At 37.9% G+C, this 16,049-nt stretch overlaps 1 protein-coding gene and 1 long non-coding RNA gene across 2 annotated transcripts; one reads left to right on the plus strand and one right to left on the minus strand.

Annotated features, from left to right (window-relative positions):
* Window positions 1-3,493: 3,493 nt before the first annotated feature.
* LOC109146959 lies at window positions 3,494-5,113 on the minus strand. Its single transcript, XR_002048535.1, has 3 exons — window positions 4,962-5,113; window positions 4,020-4,094; window positions 3,494-3,784 (listed from the first exon to the last, which is right to left on the minus strand). It is a non-coding gene; the product is annotated as an uncharacterized LOC109146959 (long non-coding RNA).
* Window positions 5,114-14,261: 9,148 nt separating this feature from the next.
* LOC109146933 lies at window positions 14,262-15,551 on the plus strand. The gene has a single exon (XM_019294584.1). The coding sequence runs from the start codon at window positions 14,262-14,264 to the stop codon at window positions 15,549-15,551; it is 1,290 nt and encodes a 429-aa protein (XP_019150129.1).
* The last annotated feature ends 498 nt before the right edge of the window (window positions 15,552-16,049 follow it).

Here is a 16,049-nt window from a genome sequence, read left to right on the forward strand (position 1 = left end):
CAGAGATTCAAAAATAAAAGTTGCAAGCATGTTGGAAAATAATATTTGTGGCCTCAAATCCATGCAGAATTAGTCTTCCACAAAATGTTGTCCACGTCCATGTAACATATTATGTCTCCTCCACGTAGCAGCATTCTACCTTTCTTCCATGCGCAAATGTCTCTTAATTTTTAGTATAAATAGGCTAAGCTTTGCTTTGTAAAAAACATCAATTTGAATTCATTCTTCTCCTTCCTTTCTTTCACGTACGTAGCATATATATATATATATATATATATATATATATATATATATATATATATATATATATATATATATTTGTTTTCTCTTTCAAGAGATTAATATATATATATATATTCTATATTTTCCCTTTGCCATTTACTTATTTGTCATTTATATATTTTTCCCTATTTATATTATTTAACTTCTATAATTCTCAATTTTCGATTCTTCGCTTCCGCAATATTCCGCTATATTCCTAACAAGTGGTATCAGAGCCAAGTTTAATTGAGAGTTATTTTCAAAGATGTCAACTGTTACCAAGTTCGATATCGAGAAGTTCGACGGGAAAATTAGCTTTTCTATCTGGAAGGTTCAGATGGAAGCCGTTCTAACCCAGAACGGTTTGAAGAAAGCGCTAACTGGGAAGAAGAAGAAACCGGCTACAATGACAGATGTAGATTGGGAAGATCTGGATGACAAGGCACGTTCAACCATTCTTTTGTGCCTGTCTAAAGAAGTTCTACGTGAGGTGTTAAGTGAGACGACTGCGTCAGATTTATGGTCCAAGCTGGATACGCTTTACATGGCCAAAACTCTGGCGAACACGCTACGCCTGAAGGAGCGTCTGTACACAATCCGTATGACGGAAGGTACTTCTATTAAGTCTCACTTAGATGAATTCAATTCTATTTTATTGGACTTGGAAAATATTGATGTCATAATTCACGATGAGGATCGTGCTGTTTTATTGCTTGTTTCTCTCCCTAAATCATACAAGCATTTCAAAGAAATTATGCTGTATGGTAATAGTAGTGATACCCTTACTTTCGAGAATGTTAAGTCAAACCTATTGTCCAAAGAAAAGTTTGACTTTGACATTAAGTCTGAGGACAAAGGTGAAGGCTTGACTGTAAGGGGTCATTCACTTGAAACAGAGAGTAGCAATAAAAAATCTAGATCCAAGTCCAACAAATCCTGTAAGTACTGCAAGAAGCATGGTCATGATGTGACTGAATGCTTCAAGTTGAAAAACAAGCAAGAGAGAGAAAAGAAGTCCGCTGAAGCTAGTGTTGTTGAAAGTGATTCAGAAGGCGATGTTTTGTTATCTGTTAGCTCCGGTGAGAAACGGAGTGAAACCGAGTGGATTTTGGACTCTGGTTGTACATTCCACATGTGTCCCCACAAAGATTGGTTCATTTCTCTGGAACCGGTTGATGGTGGAGTTGTCTTGCTGGGTAATGATACCCAATGCAAGGTTAGTGGAATTGGAAGTGTTCAGATTAAAACTCATGATAACGTTATCAGGACTCTTACCAATGTTCGGTATATTCCTGATTTGAAACGCAATCTGATATCCTTGGGTACCTTGGAAAGTCTGGGGTGCAAGTACATAGCTGAAGGTGGAGTTCTGAAGGTCATAAAAGGCTCTCTTATTCTCATGAAAGCTTCTCGTTCTGGAAGCTTGTATGTCTTGCATGGCAGTACTGTGACGGGTTCAGTAGCGATATCCTCATCGATGTCTGATGCGGATCTCACTCAATTATGGCATATGCGTCTGGGGCATATGAGTGAGAAAGGCATGCATCTCCTGAGCAAGAAAGGTCTCCTTGGTGGTTCAGGTACGGGTAAATTACAATTTTGTGAGCATTGTGTTTTTGGAAAACAAAAGAGAGTTAGTTTCTCTACTGCTACACACCGTACCAAAGATGTATTGGAATATATACATTCCGATTTATGGGGACCAACTAAATTTCAGTCTATGGGAGGCTGTAGATATTTTATGTCTATTATTGATGACTTTTCTCGTAAAGTCTGGGTCTATTTCCTGAAACATAAAAATCAGGCATTTTCTATTTTCAAGAAGTGGAAAATACTTGTTGAGACTCAGACAGGTAAAAAAGTCAAGAAGCTCAGGACAGACAATGGCTTGGAGTTCTGTGAGTCAGATTTCAATGACTTCTGTGCGGCAAATGGAATCGCCAGGCACAAGACCTTGCCTGGTAAACCCCAGCAGAATGGTGTTGCCGAACGTTTGAACAGAACTCTATTGGAAAGAGCTCGTTGTATGCCCTCTAATGCTGGGTTATGGAAACGGCGTGATTTTTGGGCCGAGGCTGTTTCTACTGCATGCTATTTGGTAAATAGATCTCCACATTCATCCCTTGATTTCAAAATTCCAGAGGAAGTTTGGTCAGGTAATCCTGTTGATTACTCTATCTTAAGAGTTTTTGGATGTCCTGCTTATGCTCATTCCAGTACGGGTAAATTGAACCCGAGAGCTGTCAAATGCATTTTCCTTGGTTATGCCTCTGAGTCAAAAGGGTATCGTCTATGGTCTCCTGATTCTCGGAAAATCATTCTGAGTCGAGATATCACTTTTGACGAAAATGCACTACTTTCTTCTGGAAAAGTTCCCAGTACAGATGAGACGCAGAATACTGGTGAGAAGGTGGAGTTTGAGTTCAGGCCTATTGATAGTGTTACTACTGCTGATGGTAATACTAAAGATGATGCATCTACTAGCACAACACCTCTCGTCGAGCCACAACGAGAGTATTCCATTGCTATGGATCGTCCTAGGAGGACAATTAAAAAACCTGCTAGGTATGCTAGTGATGATGAAACCAACATGGTTGCTTATGCTCTTTCAGTCACACAGGAAGTTGATGGTGATCCATCCTGCTATTCTGAAGCTTTTCCTATTACTAAGTTCAAGCAGTGTTTGAGTTTAGTCGACTGTTCCAATTGTTAATCCCAATATGGATTTGATCCAAGGTGGAGATTGTTGGAAAATAATATTTGTGGCCTCAAATCCATGCAGAATTAATCTTCCACAAAATGTTGTCCACGTCCATGTAACATATTATGTCTCCTCCACGTAGCAGCATTCTCCCTTTCTTTCATGCGCAAATGTCTCTTAATTTTTAGTATAAATAGGCTAAGCTTTGCTTTGTAAAAAACATCAATTTGAATTCATTCTTCTCCTTCCTTTCTTTCACGTACGTAGCATATATATATATATATATATATATATATATATATATATATATATATATATATATATATATATATATTTGTTTTCTCTTTCAAGAGATTAATATATATATATATATTCTATATTTTCCCTTTGCCATTTACTTATTTGTCATTTATATATTTTTCCCTATTTATATTATTTAACTTCTATAATTCTCAATTTTCGATTCTTCGCTTCCGCAATATTCCGCTATATTCCTAACAAAGCAGAATTGAGAGGGACCCAAAAATATTGATGCATCAGATAAGCTGGTCTGATGCATAGTATACCAAATAGAGTCTGGGTTTTTTGTCTTATTGTCTCTCATTTACCTGACACACATGTCTGGAACGCAACAAGGTAAGGTTTCAGCTGCTTTTGGCTAATATGCTGCCAACCTTAATTCTACCAGCTTTCTGTTTACTCTGAAAGGTATATTCTATCAAGGGATCTTATCTTTCCATTATTATAACATGATTATTAACAGCATCCAAATACATGAAGACCAGCTTCAGCCTTCAGCCTTCAGCCTTCAGCAATGCAAGTCTTAGTATCAAAATAAGTCTAAAAAGGTTTAGTGAAAACAGCAAATAACAAAATCCCAAATAATGTTTCTGTGTGCACAAGTTGAGCAATCAGTAATAAGTTGAAATGTGTACCCCACATATACCTAACCACTTGATTACCAATTAACTTGAAAAAAAAAAAAACCTGAATGGAAAGGTAGGGAATTGAAGAAAACAAAATAATTAAGGGCAAGCAAGGCGTGTGAACTGCCTACCGCCTATATACACGGACAATGTCCACTGCAGCATCAACTCTGAACTGGTGTTGGAGAGCAGCGTCTTCTTTCTGGCTAAGTTAAGAAAATACTCAAACTTCAAGATAATATTTGTGTATAATAATATAATGGAAGTAACTCTTTATAAAAAGGAAAGATAGATTCTCAATCATTCTGTGATAAGCACTAAAGAAGCAAAACTGGAAATGCATTGCTGCAGTGTGTGTATATAATATTGATTGCAGGAATAGAAACCAATTAAAGTCAAGACTGTAATTTGAGGACATCAATTTTAACTTCAGAACAGCTGCTCTCAGAAACTTATCAATAGTAATCTAAAGTGGAGAATTTTACACTGTCGAGTGCCTGTTTAGATCAAATGCATTCTCTCTAACATCCTAAATCACTTTCATATCATATTGAAAGATCAATTGCAATCTAAAAAATCCAATCTTTACATTAACACTAATTTCTACTTTCCTCCAAAACACCTTCTTAATGCAAAAAACAGAGGTTAACCGTACTGTTTAGCATATTAACTACTGTAACTCTGAGTTGGCAATATATAAAATAAAACATTTCTTACACTAGAAGAATGAACTTAAGACTGGACAGTCTATTATCGAGTACAACAAAAGGACATAATTTGGTATAACTTTCAAAGTTCATGAACTCCCACCATTGCACAATGAAGATATAAGGGGGCGTTTGGTTGAAGAGTTTTTTTTTTTAATGGTATGATGATCATTTTTACTTTGAATAATGTTAACCTATTTTTATGTATTTTAATAAATTTAAAATTAAAATAAATAAATAAGACAATGGTAAAATATAGAAGTAAATGATTTAAAATTAATTAACTAAGAGTTTGAACAATAATTAACTAGAGGCAATGGATTAAAATGACAAAATTAGCAATAAGACAAGGAAATGTGAGAATACCTAAGAAAGGGGAGGGTATCTCTCATTCCCTTGCAATAGCTAAAAACCTTATGTTACATTCCCTAGGGAAATTGCATAACTTGAACCAAACATGAGAATCTTATATTCCCAAGGAAATATAACCTTATTTATCTTATATAACCTGAACCAAACGCCCCCTAAAACTGGTCAGCGCACCATTGCAAAATGATGATCATCAGAGGCACAAACTAGTAGTGAAAAGAAAGATGCATTGCCTCAATTGCAGTTCCCACTTCAGCTTTGTAGATGGGAATACTGTTCCTGTTTACAATCATAAAACCATGCTTGCCATCTCTTTATACTGCTTGAACACCCAATATTGATAAAGCTGAAAAATAAAGAATTACAACCATCAAATAAGAGAAAGAAATAAAGGGAAATTTGACAATTAGATCTCAAGAGAAATTTGAAATACAGAGATAGAGAAATGAGAGCACCTCCACAGAGATCAAGAATATCCGAATTAGAAGCAAAGCTAGGATTTTTGTCTAGTGGAGTAAAAAAGTAAAGGACATCTTCATACATCAAAATACTTTGAATACAAAACAATTCAAATACAAAACACATTATAAATCTAAATGCAAAGTTTAATAGTCTTGACAAAATACGAGATAATACTCCTCTATGTTCTCTCATATTTTGAAATTTTTGTATGATCTTCTCATTTGGGACAATGTTGAAGGTGTCTTTATCAAAATATGGCACCTAGCAATCCTTAAACAAATCATGGCCCATCCGACTGCGTAATAAAATCTTTATAATCTTGACAAGCTTTTACACAAGTCTCGTGAACACTATTGTGTTTCCCCACACGTGCACGTAGCCTCTCTGGTCCTTTTTTTCCAATTTGTGAATCCTTCTATAAAAAATGATTCGCCTTCACCTTGGTTTCCATTTTTATTTTTGAAAAGATAACATAAACAATATGCTACATCTTGTGATATCCTATACTCCAACCAATTACTATGCTCTTTAAACCATTGAGGATTGAATTTTCAATTAGCACTTGAAATCAATCTTGTAGGACATGTATAATTTTGAGGTTGACAAGGACCCTTTTGTATGTACCATCATGCACAACATTTCTATCATTGACATGATATTCATAGATGCTTTTTCTTTTAGTTGGATCTAAATTTATCTGGATACAAGGACGCACATTTGGCCCGGTTAGACTACCTTGACTAGATGATTCAGCAAGAGTAGATTTTCTCTTGAACTATTTTTCCATAGCTGAACAATTAGAACTTTAGCATTTTAGAATTATAAACAATTGACATTTTAACAAATAACAAAATTATAGTCCTCACTCCTCAACCTCGAGTCCTAAATAATTAAAATAAATGCACAACCAAATGAACCACCAATTCAAGTATTCAACAATTACCTGCCATTTTTGCGACATAAAGCACGTAAATTTCATATAAATCAATTAATTTAAGAAACTGAAAGCTAGCTTGAATGATCCAACACGGCAACACCTATGACCTAATGTCATAACCAATACGCAATTTATTATTAAGACTAGTTTTTTACGCGCATTGCGCGATTGGGATAATGCCCAATGTTTTTTTTTTTTTTTTAAATAAGTACTTTAAAGTATATTAAGGCAGGATTATATTGAAATTGTTCATGCATAGATAATTGAAGGTTGAATTTGCGTATTTAAATAGGTAATTCTTCTCCCAAAGGTTGAGTCCTCAACCCCAAGGGCCCCCCACACTCCGGCCCGACAGAGCATTGTGGGAAGTTGTAAATCACGGTGACTCAATGGTTCAATAGACAGGGCCAAATGCTGATACGCACAAGGAATCTGCCCACATTGGACATAATTCTCGCACTGCCGCCGCCGAGGTTCAAACGTTGGTCTCTTCTCCCAAATACTACCCACTAAACCATTGAGCTAAGCCCGTGTGGGTTAAATAGGTAATTCTCAGTTTACAAATGCAAGATAATATAATCAAGATTGATTATAATTGTCAATAAAATAATTGTATAGGTATAGTTGAAACCAAATACGGGACGTAAGGGAGAACACATAAAAATTAGGGCATAAAATATTAAATATATAATAATATTGTTTGAGGAGATTCCGACATTAGGATTTGTGGTTAAGTTCTATTAATACTTTAATATTAGAATTAGATTAATAGTGTAGTTATAATTCTATATTAGACTTTAATATTAGAATTAGACTAACGGTGGATTAACGGAAAAGTTGAATGGATAATCATATAATTAAGGATAAATTAGAAAATCTTAAAAGAAAAAAATTATAACCTGAACAATATGAACCATTCATTTGATTTAATAATTTGGCGGTCATTTTTTTCTACCCAATGTTAATAATTAAATAAATTCGCTGGTCAAATTCGCTAGTATAATCCGCTAACTGCTGATTGTCAAACAAGGACATTGCGAGGTAGTTCTCACTTCAATTTGTTGTGTGATTTGAATACTTTCTTTGTCACAAAATCTCTCAAAGTAGTTAATATGGTTGGCTTTATTAATTATATATTTTTTTTAATTTTTTCATGGTATTAATAAAATACTTGGTAAATAAATATATAGCATTATTTTGTATTATAACTTTGATATTTAATTAGAAAAATAGTGCACAAAAAACATAATAGATAATGTAGTGAATATAATCAATTGATGAATTTGAATGTAAAAATTTTTACATTTGAGAAAAATAAAGACAATTTAACTAATGAAAATATTTTTTTTAATTAATTTATTGATAATTAATAATTTTTTTTTTTTGAATAAAGGCATTGTGGACACATAATTCTAAATTATAGAAATGCATATGTATTATTTTTTGTTGTAACTACTAAATTATTATTTATATAATTTAATAAGAGTAAAATAGAGTACTAATTATGCCAACTTTGATTGGGATGAGGTTCGAACTTAAGACTTTTTTTTTTTTTTTTTTTTTTTTTTTATTGAAATCAATGAGTAAGTTAACGGTGAACTAACGGCAATTCTTAAAATTTTAACGGAATTAGTAACGGTGTGTGGGTATTTTAGGAAATTTAGTGTAAAATTTAAATCTGATCAATCTTTTAATCAATCTGAGTCATTCATTTGATTAAAATCTGTGACCGCCATTTTTTCTACCAATTATAGGCCTAACTTTCTTGGGCTCTTATTAGTATAGTAGAAAATGCACAATGCGGAATTAAGAATGCACAAATCCACTTACAGTCCTCCAAGTTAGAACAAGCTTAAAAAAAAAAAAACAAAAACAAAAACAAAAAACAAAAAACAAATAAAACAAAACAAAACAAAACAAAACAAAACAAACAAATTCTGAATATCTGAAATATCTCAACTTGGTAAAAGATAAAATTTATCAAAAAATAAAAAATCTTAGAATATGCAGTAATTGAGAGAAACAAACTACCACCGCAGATTGCAGCCTTTGCCGCTAATAACTTATTGCAGATTTGCAGTCCTCTGATGGCCGCCGGCTTCCGCTGGTCGACGGGGAAGTGCGAGTGCAAGCCCAGACGAAATGCAAATAATGAGGACATTGGGATGTACCTCATTTGTTCTTCCAAGTTTGTTAGATAATGGGCGGTCAAATTTTTTAATTAAATGAATGACTCAGATTGATCATTTTAATTTTTTCTTGAGATTTTCAAATTTATCCTGTTAGTTCATCGTTAACTTACTCATTGATTTCAATTAAAAAAAAAAATCTAAGATTCGAACCTCATTCCAATCAAAGTTTGACATAATTTGTACTCTATTTTACCCTTATTAAATTATAATAATTTAGTAGTTACAACAAAAAATAATACATATGCATTTCTTTAATTTAGAATTATGTGTCTACAATGCCTTTATTCAAAAAAAATATTCATTTTCTCCGATATAAAAATTCTTTACATTCAAAATCCAAATTCATCAATTGATTATATTCGTTACATTGTCCCTACAATGTCTTTATTAAAAAAAATTATTCATTATCAATAAATTAATTAAGAGAAATAATTTCATTAGTATATTGTCTTTATTTTTTTCCAATGTAAAAATTCTTTACATTCAAATTCATCAATTGACTATATTCACTACATTGTCTATTATCTTTTTTGTGCACTATTTTTTAATTAAATATCAAAGTTATTGATGGGGTGTGGACCCCGGCTCAAGAAGAAGTACAAAAGGAGAAGCCCAAGAGGGAGGGGGAAGTCCAAGAAGGATGAAGAAGCCCAAGAAGAATAACATACGGCCCAAGGTGGGGAACCCGAATAAGTAACAAGGCCCGGAAGAGACTAAGGCCGAGCCCAGGAGTCGGCCCGAGCTTAAGGATAGGACTGGGACTCGGCCGGATCGGTAAAGAGCCGTTGCACGGCATTTATGATGGCATTGAAGAGCTCGGTCAAAGGAGTCGTTGGGAAGCCCAGTAACGGCAGCCCAACAGCCCTGTAGCGTAAATAGCACTTAAGACCCCTTAAATGTACTTGAAGTCAGATTAAAGGGGGGCACCTATATAAAGACCCCTCCGAGAGTGTGAAAGGAGGCGAGTCGAGGCCCAGAGAATAGAGAAACACTTTTCCACTTTTATTCATTCCTTTCCATTTCGTTAAATCTTTGTTGATAGGTGAATCCACCAACCAATGTTGTGTTGGACCTCCCTGGGCCCAAAAACCCAAAAACCAACCGTTATAATACAAAATAATGCTATATATTTATTTACCAAGTATTTTATTAATACCATGAAATTTTTTTAAAATTTAAATTAATAAAGTCAATCATATTAACTACTTGAGGGATTTGTTGACAAAGAGAGTATTCAAATCACACAACAAATTGAAGTGAGAAACTACCTCGCAATGTCTTTGTTTGACAATCAGCAGTTAGCGAATTTAACTAGGGAATTATATCAACGGATGGTAAAAAGAAATTTAAAAAAATTAACTGTTTAAATTAATATTTAAAATGACCTAATAATAATAATAATAATAATAATAATAATAATAATAATAATAATAATAATAATAATAATAATAATAATTTTAATAATAATTTTTTTAAAAAATATAGATGTGTTTTGGGAAATTCATTCTCAAAAACGCTAAGTGGAAATATTATAAATTGCAATGTTTGTATTTTCAGTGGTTTGGAATAAATTATTGCTTCAAACAGTTGAATAACCAAAACACTTTCTTTAGCATTTTGATCTTTGGGTTACATCATATTTACCAATCGTCCAATATCTTTGGATTACATTATAATTAAAAAATTTAAATTTTTACTACATCTAAATTCCTTAAATTAGGAACTTCTTTATCCATAATAATTTATTCGACAATAATGGTTGAACTAAATGAACATGGAGCGGTTACTTTTATTTTCTCCCTGTTCTCTCTAGGGTTTCTTCGTACGTTTCTCCCTGTATTCTAGGGTTTGGTTTCTACGTGATTTTCTGCTGCTCGTACGGGTGTGTCGTCCTCGGATGCACTTGCGATGGATGTCCAGGGGTTGATTGCCAGCACAACGGAGATTTCGTTAGAGGATGAAGAGTTGGGTGTCCGGTTCGACGATGTCACGGTTGCCGATCATGCATGTGAACGGCAGACTTGGACACTGGTTGGTAAGTTCTTGACCGATCGATTGCTGAAGCAGGATATGATGAAACGCGTAATGGCTTCGGCTTGGCGTCCTTTGATGGGTATTGAAGTCACTGATGTGCAACCGAACCTCTATCTGTTTACGTTTTTTGATGAGGCGGATATGCAGCGAGTTTTGAGGGATGGCCCCTGGGCTTTTGAGAATGCGACTTTCTTATGTCAGCCATTGAATGTTGGTGATGATCCTATGCAGACGGTGCTGAGTACAGTGGATATATGGATGCAGGTTTTTGACTTACCGTCGGGCTATCGTACAGTGAAGGTCTTGGAGAAGATTGGGGACTTTGCTGGGGTGTTTTTACAGGTGGATGACCGCAATTTTACACGCCCGTGGGTTTCGTATTATAGAGTTCAGATCACACATGATGTTACTAATCCTCTAAAACGGAGGATGAAGATGGTTCTGCGGGACGGTTCTTGGACATGGATAAACTTTAAGTATGAGAGGCTCCACATGTTTTGCTTTTTCTGTGGAAGAATGGGGCATACAGACAAGTTTTGTCTAGAGGCAAGACGTGCGGGTTTGCAGCCGGAGCAGTATTTGTATGGACCGGGTTTACGGGCTGGGGGTTCGAGTCCGGCTAAGGTACTTGGGGATAAATGGTTTCAACTTGGGCAGGAGAGGAGGCGTGCGATTGGGTTCGGGGACACTGCCGGTGTGGTTTCGGGTATGGGGCAGTCGGGTTTGGGGGTGGGAAGAATGGAGCCGGAGGTGTCGGGTAATGGGGGAGGTTCTACGGGTGGTGGGGTGGAGGAGGTAGGGGTACGGGTTGATCCTAAGAGGCGAAGGGTGGAGGAGGGTGAGGGTATGGTGGTAGTTGAGGGGAGGGGTATGAATGTTGATTCCAATGCTATGTGTTTGGCGAGGCCTGAGGATCAGGCCCGCCATTCTCAATGAGTACGTTATTTTGGAACTTCCGTGGCTTGGGCAATCCACGGACAGTTCATGAGGTGGTGGACCTTGTGTCCAGGAAGAAGCCCGAGTTTGTGTTCTTGATGGAGACGAAGGTGGGTGGGGATCACGCGGAGAGGTTAAGGGTGAAGTTGGGTTTTGAGGGTTGTTTCAAGGTGGATAGTGTGGGGACAAAGGGTGGCCTATGCTTTTTGTGGCTGCGTAACAATAATGCCAGGCTGATTAGTTATTCTCATCATCATATTGATCTGCAGGTGTCTCTGTCTGGTAGGGATCCGTGGAGGTTGACATGTTATTATGGCTATTCGGAAAGGACGAGGAGAAGGGCTGCGTGGGATTTGTTGAGATCTTTTAAGACTGCTTCAGACCTTCCTTGGGTGGTCTTAGGAGATTTTAACGATTTATTAATGCAAACTGAGAAGCGGGGAAGATTGCCACATCCTAATGGGCTGTTGGAGGGGTTTGGGGAGGCGTTGGAAGATTGTGGATTGGTAACGTTTCCCATGATAGGTTATCCTTATACTTGGGAGCGTGGCAAGGGGACAGTGGACTGGGTGGAGGAGCGGCTGGATAGAGTGGTAACGTGCATGCGTTGGAGGGAGGATTATGAGAGGGCTCGGCTGTTTAATATCCAAACGGACGAGTCTGACCATACGGCTCTCTTTCTGGATATATATGGGGAGGCACCGGTTTATCATGCCCGGGGTTTCAGATTCGAGAATGCATGGCTGCTGGACAATGGGTGTAGGGAGGTGGTGGAGAGGGAGTGGTCGTATTATGCGGGGTTGAATTTGCAGGCGAGGCTGGGTTTGTGTGGTCGGGGCTTGAAAAAGTGGGGTGGGGAGAGATTTCATAGGTTTGGAAGGCGACTAGAGGGGATCAGGAGGGAGATGAATGCTTTGCGGGGCTGTTTTGATTCTGGTTCACTGGCTCGTTTCAAACAATTGGATGTCACCTTGAGTTGTGTTCTTTCTCAGGAGGAGGCTTTCTGGATACAGCGTGCTAAGCAGTACTGGTTGCAGGGGGCTGACAGAAACACTAAGTTCTTCCATAAATATGTCGGCCATCGTAGGAAGAAGAATATGATTTTGAAGCTGCAGGATGATGGGGGTGTATGGAAGGAGGGTAGGGAGCTTGACTCGTTGGTTGTCTCTTACTATAAACAGATTTTTACATCACAAGGGTCCCCGGGCTCTTTCAGTGTGGATACTTTGCAGCCACGAGTTACCATTGAGCAGAATGTGGAGCTCTTACGTCCTTTTGAGCCGGAGGAGGTGCGGTGTGCTTTGTTTGCTATGGGGAAGGACAAGTCTCCGGGGCCCGATGGAATGAATTCTGCCTTCTACCAGTCTTTCTGGAGTGTGATAGGTAAGGATGTGACAGATTTTGTGCTTAATTGTCTTTCCCAGTCTTATTCCCCCCCCCCCCCCCCCCCCTCCAATTTAAATGATGCGAATATTGTTTTGATCCCTAAGAAGGCCCCTGTGTCTATCTCTGATCTGAGGCCAATAGCTCTGTGTAATGTGCTTTATAAGGTCATGGCTAAAATGATTGCTAACCGCATGAAACCACTTTTGGAGGGAATAATTTCTGAATCTCAGAGTGCCTTTCTGCCGGGCAGATTAATTTCTGATAATATTGTGATAGCTTCGGAGGTAGGGCACTATCTAAGGAGGAAGCAATTGGGGCAGGTTGGCTGGGCAGCCCTAAAGCTGGATATGGCCAAGGCGTATGATAGAATGGAGTGGCCGTTTGTGGAACAGATGTTGAGGAGGTTGGGGTTTGATGACAGGTGGGTGCAGCTAGTTGTGTTGTGTGTCCGTTCTGTGCGGTATAAGGTTCTGGTGAATGGAAGGCCCTCTGAGGAGATTGTTCCTACGAGGGGTCTAAGACAAGGTGATCCCTTATCTCCTTACCTTTTTATTATCTGCGCAGAGGGGTTATCTTTATTGCTGCAGGATTCTCAGGCCAAGGGGCTAATTCATGGATGTAGGGTGGCCAGGGGGACACCGGCTATCTCACATTTGTTTTTTGCGGATGATAGTCTTCTCTTCTTTAAGGCTAATCTGCAGGAAGCTATGGAGGTTAAGAGGTGTCTTGGAGTTTATGAGGCTTATTCTGGACAGGCGGTCAATTTTAATAAATCTAGTATTTCTTTCAGCCGCAACACGTTGGATGATATGAATGACCACGTAGCTAGGGCCTTGGGGGTTTCTCAGGCTGATGATTTTGGTAAGTATCTGGGACTCCCTTCTGTGATTGGCAGGAATAAGAAGTTGGTTTTTGCTTATATTGAGCAGAAGCTGAAGCAGAGATTTGGGTCATGGAATAAGCGGCTTCTGTCCAGAGCTGGTAAGGAGGTTCTGTTGAAGAGTGTGGCACAGGCCATGCCAACATACACTATGAGTATCTTTTTAATCCCCACAACGTTGTGTGCTTCTCTGGAGCAATTAATGAACAGATATTGGTGGGGCCGGAATGATAGGGATGATGGTATCCATTGGATGGCATGGGACAGAATGTGCACCCCTAAGAAGTTTGGTGGTCTGGGCTTTAAACGGTTACATTCAACTTGGCTTTGCTTGCAAAGCAGGGTTGGCGCCTCCTCACGGCTCCAAATTCTCTAATGGCCCGAGTTTTAAAGGCAAGGTACTATCCTTCTACTACTTTTTTTTTGACGCGGCACTAGGGGGAAACCCGAGTTATGTATGGAGAAGTGTAATGGCTAGTCAGGGACTTGTCAAAATGGGGTGCAGACGGAGGATTGGTGGTGGGCGGACTACGCAGGTTTGGGCTCATCCATGGTTGCCTAATTCACAGGATCCTTTCGTGTCAACTGACCAACTGGCTATTAACCAAGGCATGATGGTTGCCGATTTAGTTGATGATGTCACGGGAACATGGAATACTAATTTGATCCAGCAAATTTTTAATGCACGAGATGCCTCCTTGATTAACAAACTACCTTTGAATGACACTTATGATGATTTGTGGTACTGGGAAGGAGATATAACGGGGAATTATTCGGTAAGAAGTGGCTATAGGCGGCTAGGGGATGTTTTGGCGCCTAATTCGTACGTTTGGAGTAGCATATGGAAGTTGAAAATCCCTCCAAATCGGAAGAATTTTATGTGGAGAGCCCTTTCTAACATTTTGCCAACTCTTGATAATTTGATTAAAAAGAGAGTGGAGCTGGTCAATGTATGCCCGGCTTGTGGTTTAGTAGAGGAGAATGTTATGCATGTGCTTTGTTCGTGTACTTATGCCTCTCTTGTATGGAATCTCTTGCAGTTGCCAATACCCCCTTTTAATGGTAACAGTTTTCTGTTTTGGGCAGAGTTGTGGCTGGGAGACGCATCGACGCTGGGGTGTGATGTTAGAGGGAGAATATGTGGTGTGTTGCATGGTATTTGGTCAGCTAGGAACTCGGTAGTTTGGAACGGAAATCTGCCAACTCCAACTGCCTTGTGTAACCGGCTGTCTTCTAGTTGGGTTGCGTGGCAGGAGTACGGCGCACGTCCCAAGGTCCCACAAGCGCATTTAAACACCAGTTTTGTGCATGAAGGCCAAAGGCAGAATGGTGTACGTTGCTATGTAGATGCGGCATTTCATAATAGCCATCAAAATGCCACTTACGGTTTTTTGGTGATGGAGGCGGATGGGAGCTACGTTGCAGCGGCTAATGGTCCTATGGAATGTCCGTATGATCCCCTAATGGCGGAGGCGATGGCGGTGACTGAGGCGCTATCTTGGCTTAAGAATAATGGTTATGCGGCGGCCTCACTATTCACGGATTGTGCAGTTCTAGTTACAAGTCTTAGTAATACTCGTTCATTTCGTTCATATATTGGTTTTGTTTTGGACGCGTGTATTCGTTTAATTTCTACTATGCCTGGCACTATAGTTACGTTTGTTAGACGAGACGCTAATAAAGCGGCTCATATGTTGGCTAAGCACGAAAATGCGCCAGCCGTATGTTCAGTCTGGAGGGATGGTCCTCCGTCTTTTTAGGAGCCGATTTTGGCTAATGCAATCTGATTTCACTTGGTTTTCAAAAAAAAATGAACACGGAGCAAAACAACTAAAGGACTGGTATCGTTGAGTCATTCATTGATCTTGTATATATGCGCATTCATTAAATATATTAGAACCATTTGCAACTAAAATACTTGGTTACTATTTAAAAAAAAATTAGTAATAATTATAATGAATCTCCTATATTACATTGTATTCATATACTATGAATTACATATTTAAATAAATAAATTAGACATTAAATTACTTATGTTGAACTTCTCATATATAATCTTGCATTAATATACTTTCAAATATTTATTTAATTATAAACATTGAGTAGAAAAAATAACCGTCAAATTATTAAATCAAACGAATAGTTCAGATTGTTCAGATTTTTGTTTTTCCTTGAGATTTCCTAATTTATCCTTAATTATATGATTATTCGATCCATTAACTTTTCTATTAGTACCGTTAATTCACCGTTAGTCTAAT

This window comes from Ipomoea nil, unplaced genomic scaffold, assembly GCF_001879475.1.
Source record: "Ipomoea nil cultivar Tokyo-kokei standard unplaced genomic scaffold, Asagao_1.1 scaffold1952, whole genome shotgun sequence".
Lineage (NCBI taxonomy): Eukaryota > Viridiplantae > Streptophyta > Magnoliopsida > Solanales > Convolvulaceae > Ipomoea > Ipomoea nil.

Coding starts and splice junctions, on each gene's coding strand:
- LOC109146933 (XM_019294584.1), top strand. CDS start 14,262: ATGGCTAGTCAGGGACTTGTCAAAATGGGGTGCAGACGGAGGATTGGT.